At 36.3% G+C, this 10,512-nt stretch overlaps 1 protein-coding gene across 1 annotated transcript in view; it reads right to left on the reverse strand.

Moving 5' to 3' along the window:
* The window catches only part of BRDT (bromodomain testis associated), a 48,205-nt gene extending 47,606 nt beyond the window's left edge, over positions 1-599 (reverse strand). The window contains exon 1 of the mRNA XM_029226983.1: positions 405-599. Within this exon, the coding sequence (XP_029082816.1) occupies positions 405-593 (189 nt within the window). The 5' untranslated portion in view covers positions 594-599. The remainder of the gene's footprint in view (positions 1-404) is intronic.
* Positions 600-10,512: the final 9,913 nt, after the last annotated feature.

A 10,512-nucleotide genomic window follows, 5' to 3' on the forward strand; every position in this document is an offset into this window, starting at 1 on the left:
ACAAATTACTTAACCATTCTGTTATCAGATGGCTAAAATTCTTAATATAAGACCTAAAGTTGAATTCTGTATGTGAAACACCTAAGTCTGTCAGGACGTGTCAAGAGTGACTTCTTGGAGAAGGGAACACTTATGACAACCTTACACCAAAAGGTCAAGGGACATATGCTATAAACAAGAAAGCATATGTTGATACTTAAAATTTATCACAACTTGCTAAAATGAGAATTTCAATGCTCAGAAAAATGAGTTTTTTGTTTTAGGAAAAAATACTCATTGGGATATTCTTTAGTGGTGCTGAATAATTTATTTATTAAGTTAAATATATTTCATAATATTTCTATCAGAGGATATTTACAGGGTTTTACTTGTTTTAAACTAACATAATTATAAGATACACTCACAGGCAACTTTAGTTTGACAGCATCCACAGGCCGCTGAAAAGGCCAGGAAAAACTATGCTTCCACAAAGCCTTCAGGACAACTTTTTGTAGATACTGCAGTTGATTCGTCAATCGCCCATTTTTCTTAGTATTTATATACGCTGGTGGTGGAGGGTTAACAATAGCTGTTTGTCGACTTGGCAGAGACATTCTCAACTGCTTCAAGTCCTTATATTCTAATGTTGTCTATAGGTATATGCCCTAAAAAACAAACAAAAAAAAGAAACCAGAAAACAAGCAACAAAAAAACTGAGTTATTTTCAAAGCACCTTTAAAATGGTTTTTATAGGAACAGAAATGTTTTCTTCAAGAGTAGCAGATTTCATATTTTAAAGCATATCATGACTAAGGCAAATGATAAATTTATTTGTAAACAAATACGAACCTTTTTCTATGTAAGTACTAAAAGTTGTTTCATTATGTATGCCTCCATTTTGGATGATTTAAGTTATTCCAATCTTTTACAGTAATTTCTTTCTGTCTTTCTTAGATACAAATTGAGGTCTCAGCAGGAAAAGTCTATAAATTCCTGGCAAAAATGAAATAACAGGGAATGTTAAAGAGATGGTTAAAGAATAACTATCTGAGTACATAGTTATTCTACAATTATTAATCAGTGAAGGGAGAAAGGCAAAGGAATTTTTCTGGCTAATGTAAATAAAGTGATTTATTTTAAAAGCGAATTATTAGGAAGAAAAATGACAAGTGTTAATATGCTACTCTTTAGTGAATATTTCTATACCTAAAATAAAATACTTTAAAGCTTCACGAGTATTTCAGAAAGATGGTATCTAACATTCCTAGACAACATTATTACTTTAAGGATAAAAGAGCAAAGGTACTACCAAGTGTATCAGCAAAGTATGACTATTAAATAAATTGTCCATTTTTCAGTGTTAACATTTAGCCAATTTACCTTTTTTTTTCATTAAAGCAGTGTTAGTTTTCAGCTCCTGCTGCATATTAATTACTTGTGGATCCTTCGTTTAAAATTGTGGCAAACTACATACAGCATAAAATTTACTATCTTAACTATTTTAAGTGTACAGTTCAGCAGTGTTAAGTATATTCATATTTTTGAGTAACTAACCTCCCAAACTTGTTCATCGCACAAAACCAGAACTCTATACTATATCTATTAAACAACTCCTCATTCTCCCGTCTCCCCAGCCCCTGGCAACCACCAATCCATTTTCTGTTTCTATGAATGTGACTACTCCAGGAATCTCACATAAGTAGAATCATACTGTATTTGTCTTTTTGTGACTGGCTTATCTATTTTAGCACAATGTCCTCAAGGTTCATCCATATTGTAGCATATGTAAGAATTTCCTTCATTTTAAGGTTTAATAATATTCCATTATACGTATACACATTTTGTCTCCCCATTCATTCATTGACAGACACTTGAGTAGCTTCCACCTCTTGGATATTGTGAATGCTGCTGCTATAAAAACATGGATGTAGGGGCTTCCCTGGTGGCGCAGTGGTTGAGAATCTGCCTGCTAATGCAGGGGACACGGGTTCGAGCCCTGGTCTGGGAGGATCCCACATGCCGCGGAGCAACTAGGCCCGTGAGCCACAACTACTGAGTCTGCGCGTCTGGAGCCTGTGCTCCACAATAAGAGAGGCTGTGATAGTGAGAGGCCTGCGCACCGCGATGAAGAGTGGCCCCCGCTTGCCACAACTAGAGAAAGCCCTCGCACAGAAACGAAGACCCAACACAGCAAAAATAAATAAATGTAAAAAAACAAACAAACATGGATGTATAAATATCTCTTCAAGACCCTGCTTTTAATACTTAGAGACATATCCCCAGGGTGCAGAAGTGGAACTGCTAGATCATACGGTAATTTTATTTTTAATTTTTGAGGAATCCCATACTGTTTTCCACAGCAGCAACACTGTTTTACGTTCCCACCATCTACAGGGTTCCAGTTTCTCCACATCCTCACAACACCTGTTACTTTGTTTGTTTAATAGTAGCCAATGTAATGGGTGTGAGGTGTTGTGGATCATTTAAAAAATACCAATGCCCTTCTGAGATGGCCCATCTCCCAAGGTCCTCTTGCCTTTTGAGACGGACCACACTCTGTCTATGGAATGTGTATCTCTCTAAATAAATCCACTTCTTACCTATCAAAAAAACCCAAAAAAACAAAAAAACAATGCCTAGGTCCAAACCTCTGGAGATACAGCTTGAGAATCAGTTTTGTTTCTTTTTTAAGTTCCCTGGACATCCTGATGTGCAGTCAGGTTTCAAACCACTACATTAAAATGAATTAACTTGGAGATGACTTATAATTTTATCTCATCATTTCACTTTTCTCCTCATCTTATACAAATATGAACTAGAACTCAATAAAAAGTCATTGAGAAAAAAAAAAGTCATTGAGAAAAAAAAAAAATTCATTGAGGGGGCTTCCCTGGTGGTGCAGTGGTTAAGAATCCGCCTGCAAATGCAGGGGACACGGGTTCGAGCCCTGGTCCAGGAAGATCCCACACTGCAACGAAGAGTAGCCTCCACTTACCACAACTAGAGAAAGCCCGCGCACAGCAATTAGGACCCAACACAGCCAAAATAAACAAATAAATAAACAGATAAATAAATAAATAAATAAATTTTAAAAAGTCATTGAGAAGAAAGAAGGTGCTATTCTAGTGTTGCAACTGCAACTGGCTCTTATCCTGGCTTTGCAATTATTTAAAGCTAGCCTACCTTTTGAATATCCCAATCACTACACCCTCCCTTCTCCACAGAGATAACCACTACGATGACTTCTATCTCCATACATTAAATTGTGACTGTTTCTGAACTTTTACATAAATATAGTATTATTTACTATGTATTACACTGTGCCTAGCTTTCTTTCACGAATATTGTTTTTGAGATTTATCCATGTTTTTGCCTATGTTGTTTGTTCACTTTCACTTTCATTACTGTATTCTATTCTGTATACTGTAAAATTATACTGTATTCTATTGTAAAATTATACCAAAATTTATCCATTCCTGTTAAGACTTTTGGGTTGTTTCCAGTTTTTGACTATGACAAATAATACTATGAAATGCTTTAGTGTGTACGTACATGCATTATGCTGGGTATAAACCCAGAAGTAAAATTGTTGGGACATAGGTTATGCATATGTTCAGCTTTAATAGACACCACCAGTTTTCCAAAATGTACCAACTTATATACACAACAGCAGTCTAAGAATTCCAGTTATTCCATATCCTTGTCAATATTTGGTATTATCAGCTTCTTCCATTTTAGCTATTCTGGTGGGCGTACGATGGGATCTCATTGTGATTTTAATTTGTATTTCTCTGATGAGTCCTCCTCCAAAATAAATCTCAAATTCTCACTACTTCCACCACTATGACCCTAGCCCCAGTCATTATCACCTCTAACAAAGACTAATGCCATCGCCTCCAAACTGATCTGAAACCTCCCAAGGTCTGGTTCATTGTTCTGTTCCTTCCACCTCCACTCCTACTCTCCCAGCTCAATCACTTCACACCAACCATCCTCTTCTTTGAGTTCTTTGCATCAAGCCAGTTCTGGTCTCTGGGCCTTTAAACTCTGCTTGAAATGCTCTTATTTCAGACTGATTCAAAATCATCAGCTCCTAAGGGAGACTTTTTCTTCACAACCTCATTTTAAATAGGCATACTTACCCCTCCTCCCCAATTCCAATCCATCAGCCATTTCTCTGCTTCACCAACATATTTTTACCTACTTGCTTACTGTCTGTCTCCCAACCCACCCTCCCACCAACTCCCAGAATGTAAACTCTATGCCGGCCATGGACCTTGTTTGTATTGATCCAATGCATAGGACAGAGCCTACATATGCTGAATTTAAGTGTTCAGGTTCAATTTTATGTTAGAAATAAAGCAGATGTGACTTGTTTATACAGGGAGAAGTAGGGAGAGAAATCAAGGATGATTTACTCTTAAGTTAGTTCCTACTGCTCAGGAATCTGCCTTCAAAAAATATATATATGAATGAATGAATATACATCAATTATAAAATGCTTTTTCCAAACCTGTTCCACTCCTCAAAACCTCAGGCCCACTATACCCATTTGCAGAGGATCTCATCTTAGTTTACATGAGAAACTTTTAAAAATTAATTTCTTAGCTTCTTTTATTTCCTACTCTATTACCTCTTATTTAATAAGTGCCTCACCTCTTTTCCATAAGGATCTTCTTTCCCTTTTTCCAGAAACCTATTATTTCATTAATAATTCCTTTATCTCCATTATTGTATGTTTCTTTTTTATTAGGTTTATGAAGCCTTTCCTCTATTTAAAGATTATGCAACACATAGTTCTGTTTCCTGCTTTGTCTTAAGGCTTCATTTTCTATACTTGTTTACATTATTAGCTTCTGCTGATATCTCTGCCTACAGACATGTTGTAATCAGAGTCTTAAAATTTTTTTCTTAAAAACACCTTTCCATACGAAAATCTGCACGCAGACGTTTATAGCAGCTTTGTTCCTAATTGCCAAAACCTGGAAGCAACAAAGATGTTCTTCAGTAGGAGAATGGATAAACTGTGACACAATAGCCAGACAATGGAATATTACTTAGTGCTACAAAGAAATGATTTATACAGCCACAAAAACACATAAAGGAATATTAAATGCATAATAAGTGAATGAAGCTAATCTGAAAAGGCTACATACTGTATGATTCCAACTATATGACATTCTGGAAAAGGCAAAACTATGGAGACAGTAAAAAGATCAGTGGTTGCCAGGAGCTGGGAGAAAAGATGGAGCATGAGGATTTTTAGGGCAGTGAAAATACTGCCATTATACATTTGCCCAAACCCTTAGGAAGTACAACACCAAGAGTGAACCCTAATGCAAACAACAGACTAAGTGATAACGCTGTGTCATTGTAGGTTCATCTATTGTAACGAATGTACCCTTCTGTTGGGGGATGCTGGTAACAAGGGAGATTACGCATGTTTTGGGCAAGGAGATATACAGGAAATCTCTGTACCTTTCAATTTTGCTGTAAACCTAAAACTGCTCTTAAAACAAACAAACAAGCAAACAAAACTTGGGTGCAAAAAATCTTGTAAAGGTCAAATACATCCATCTGATTTCTCCAACTCTCTTCTGAAACTGCTCTACCAAAGACCACTAATAACTTGAAATATTCCAAATCCCTCACTGGTGTTCCTAAGTTATCTTCCCAGACTCCTCTGTAGTATTTGAAATGGTTAGCAACACTTTTAAATTGTTTTCCTCTGCATCCCATACATCCTTAGCTACTCATACCACTTCATCATATGACCGTTATATTTCAACCACACTAGTCCACATTTTCTTGCTTCTGGTACTTTGATCAGATATCTGCACCAAATTAGTCAAATCCAATACTGAAGTTTTTGTAGTATTTAGGAAAATAATACTAACTAGAAAGAACTTAAAATAGCATATATTGGGTTAAAAGCCTATATATATATATATATATATATATATATATATATATCTCCTGATAAGACAAAATACAATCTATATAGCATCTATAAAGGCTTTTTGCCAAAAATGTGTAACAAGCTTCTAGATTTAACTTTTCTGTAACAGAAAATTCAAGGGCTACAGCTGCATTGTCCAATGTGACAGCCTCTAGCCACATGTAATTCTGTTTATTTATTTATTTGGGCCAAACCACACAGCATGTGGGATCTCACTTCTATGACCAGGGATCGAACCCACACCCCCTGCACTGGAAGCATGGAGTCTTAACCACTGGACTGCCAGGGGAAGTCCCTAGCCACATGTAACTCTAAATTTAAATTAACCAAAATTACCTAAGTTAAAAACTCAACAGCATTTTAAGTGCTTAATGGCCACATATGCCTACTGGCTACTGTACGGCACAGTGCAGCTATAGACCACTGCCATCATTGCAGAAAAGTTTTTTGACGTGCTAGAACAAATGAAACGAAAATCATAAGGAAAGAGACAAATGTAGAATATGGAATATTTTATAAGACAAATGGCCCATCTTTTATAAAAAGCAAGATTGTTAAAGAAAATGAGGAACTGCTCTGAATTAAGACATAATAACTGGGGACTTCCCTGGTGGTCCAGTGGTTAAGCATCCGCCTTCCAATGCACGGGACGCGGGTTCGACAGCTGGTCAGGGAACTGAGATCCCACATGTCACGGGGCAACTAAGCCCACACGCTCTAGTGTCCGTGCCCTCTGGAGCCCACACGCCACAACTAGAGAGACGCCTGCACGCCGCAATGAACAGACCACTCGCCACTACGAAAGATCCCGCATGCCGCAGCGAAGATCCTGTGTGCCGCGACTAAGACCCGATGCAGCTAAATAAATAAATATTAAAAAAAAAGACATAACAACTGAACTCAACTTACCATCCTATATCAAATCTTGGTTTGAGATCAACTATTAAAGACATTTTTGGGGACAACTAGGGAAATTGAGGGAATTTTGATAGGTGTGGGAACAGTAGGGTAATTATGTAAGGAAAAAAAAGTTGAAATACATGCTCAAAAAATTTGGTGTGAATAGCCACATCTGTGAAATATGTTCAAATGATTTTGGGGAAAAACCTATATAAACAAGCAAACATGGCAAAATGTTGACAATTGTTGGTAGTTATACAGGTGTCCTTTGTACTACTTTACCCGTTATTCTATATGTCAGAAATGTTTAATAATAAACTTAAAGTGCACTGCGACTGAAGGCAGCAGATGGACTGACCATGGACAAGAGCTCTGATAATTATCATTGGGCAAAAGAGTAGCTAATATTTGGTAATCTGACGATGATCTCAGAAGTGCTCTGCATTAGCTACAGGCCCTGGTTTCTTTGAGGTGAAATTCTGTCCAGCAATAGAGAGCTAGGAATTACCCCCTTTATAAAATATTCTTTGTAATTACCCCAGTCTTACTGTTCAAATTATTTTAATCTTTTCTTTCTTATTTAAAATTTTTTATAAAGGAGCTATGTGGCTTTAAAAGATATTTGGCAAATTTCTGTTAGATAGCTGCCAATTTCACTATTTTATTTTACATTCTCTAAAGACTTTTATTATTTTTAGCTTTTACTCTTAATTATTAATTAAGAATAAACAAAAAATGCCAGCATCATGGTCCAGCAACATACCCTCTAAAAGATTCACCTTAATTGGCATAATGGTAGGTCACAATTAGTAAGGTGTCAGAGGTAATTTGTCATTTAAAAAATTGGTTACTTCAAGATTTTCTCTAAAATTACCTCACTCCAACATACTGAACTACTGGGAACTATGCATAATCCGTGGCCTATACTGCTTATGTGAAAATCCACTGTTGTTTCTAATGGTTATGATGAGCTGTCATTTTATTGTTATTTCTGCTTTCAAAACATTTTTTACCCATGGATATATTTCTAAAAAGAAAGATAGGATGGGCAGATGAAATCTAATGTCACTAAGAATTGAATGTTATGCAACAACCACCAGTTACAACTGCTCAAAAACAATGTATCATAAATCATTATTAAAAGTTCTGGTTTAGGGACTTCCCTGGTGGCACAGTGGTTAAGAATCCGCCTGCCAATGCAGGGGACACAGGTTTGAACCCTAGTCCGGAAAGGTCCCACATGCCGCAGAGCAGCTAAGCCTGTGTGCCACAGCTACTGAGACTGTGCTCTGGAGCCGGCGAGTCACAACTACTGAAGCCCACATCCCTAGAGCCGGTGCTCCGCAACAAGAGAAGCCACTGCGATGAGAAGCCCACACACTGCAACGAAGACCCAACGTGGCCAAAAATAAATAAATTAATTAATTTTTAAAAAATTCTGGTTTACTTTGATAAAGATAATCACATAATAATGTAGCATCACCTTGTCAATTATTCTACGGTTCCATGGGCAAGTTGCCTGAAAATCAGATCCCTTTTGTCCACACAATAGCTCATTAAAAAATAATCTTGGGAATTCTGGAGAAATTCTTAAAGATAATATATCATTTATGGATTTCAAAAAATAAACAAGTTTATTTGAATTTTAACATCTACATGGTTTGAATGGTATACAACAAAGTTTCCTTTCCCATTCTTGTCCCCCAGCCAACCAGATCCCCCTCCTTACTCTTAGAAATTTCTTGGGTATCCTTTTAGAAACTGGTTCTTTACACTTAATTCATCTTAGAAAATGTCCCAGAGCAGCCCCCTCCCTCCTTAATGCCTGCGTAGTATGTAATCTTATGGATGTGGACATATGGATATTATAAGCAATGTTGCAATGAATATCTACTCATTAATAAGTAAATATATTGTTGCATATGTATGCCAAAACCTATTGGATATATTTCTTCCTTTCTTCCTTTTCTTCTTTTGGCCTGGCCTACTGGATTTATTTCTATTGGCAATTTCTGGGCCAATGCATTTAAATTTTGCTAGATGTTTAATTGTTCTCTATAGGTTATTCCAACTTATAGAGCGAAATTTTAAACTTCTAAGAAAAAGAGAGCCTTTGGGATTGTTGTGAATGTTTCAGTCATCCCTGACAAATACATATAGGCCAAAGATTTCCTGAAATGCACACACAAGCTAAAAAATGTTTCCAAAATGTTACAAGAAACATATAAGTTATTTTGCCGTGTGGTGGCACTTCTGGTTGGGTTCATAGATCTTACACATGCAGGGAAGCAGTACAGCATAAAAAGCTTGGATTCTTTAAGAGTTCTCATCACAAGAAAAAATTTTTTTTTCTATTGCTTTAATTTTGTACCTATATGAGATGATGGACATTTACTAAATGTATTGTGATAATCACTTCATGATATATGTAAATCAAATCATTATGCTGTACACCTTAAACGTATACAGTTCTGTAAGTCAATTATATCTCAATAAAACTGGAAGAAAAAAGAAAACAATAAAAAAAAACCCACTGTCTAAGAATCTATTGGTCTCGTCTGATTTTCTAATTTAGTTTGGTTTCGTATACTTAACATTTCCTGAAATTTACCTTTTTTTCCCTGTTTTAAATTATTTTTTCTTAAAAGCCTCTGGTGTTATATCTCTCAAAGCATTCTCTTTTTTTCTATTTGGGTTTTGTGTATTTATTAGGTTTGTAAAAGTCTGCTTATTAGTTTCTTTTCAAATACTCCTATCTCCTGTATATCCTGAATAAAAGTGGTGATAGTGAGGTGAAAAAAAAAGTTTGGATTCTGAATATCAGATCCCTCTAGGGCTCAGAAAGATCAAAAGCAATCTGCCCTGTGATGAGCTCAAATACTGACTACAAATCCTGCACCATCAAATTAGCCATCTCCAGTTCAAGGGAGAAAATGGTTTCTTTGAAATAAAATCAGGCTTTATTTAAGGTCAAACAGGTAATTTGTAGAAAATGTATATTCTTCACAATGGTTCAATCTTCTCATCTGCTCCTCCCTCAATCTTCTTGTCCGAACTCTTTTCCCAGATACTCTAGATAACACCCCTGCTGAAGGTCCTTGCTCTCTTCTGCCTGTATCTTCAATACTTCTATACTAGCTTACCCTCCATATAAACTTTCTCAAGTCTCCTTAAAAATTCCTCTCTTGATCCTATTCTATCCTTGTAGTCTCAATCTTCTCTCTTCAGTATCTCACACCAGAGCATCCTAAAAAATGACACTGTCTTTACTCCCCGCATCACACATGCCTTTTTCCTGCCATTCCTCTAAAACTCCCCTTACACTAAGGTTAATACTTACGATATTTACTTGTTAAATCCAATGGATTCTTTTTGAATCTTATACCTTACTTGACCTCTCAGCTATATCTGTCACTAGACTATTGTGACTCTCTTGAAACTCTTTTCTGGTTTCCAGGATACCACTTTCCCCAGATTCTGTTTGTTCACTTACTAAATATTTACAAAGCACCTACAATGGTGGCAAGAACTGAGCCAGGAATTGGGGGATACAATCATCTCTTTACAGAGACTTATAAAATAGGCAATTCCAACAGGATACATATAATTATTGCTGTGACAGAGGTTAAGAGGGTGCTAAGGGAACAAATAGGTGGGTCAGATTAGAATTCCAG

The sequence above is a fragment of the Monodon monoceros genome, unplaced genomic scaffold (genome assembly GCF_005190385.1).
Source record: "Monodon monoceros isolate NGI ecotype Baffin Bay Population unplaced genomic scaffold, NGI_Narwhal_1 Super_Scaffold_18, whole genome shotgun sequence".
Taxonomy (NCBI): Eukaryota; Metazoa; Chordata; class Mammalia; order Artiodactyla; family Monodontidae; genus Monodon; species Monodon monoceros.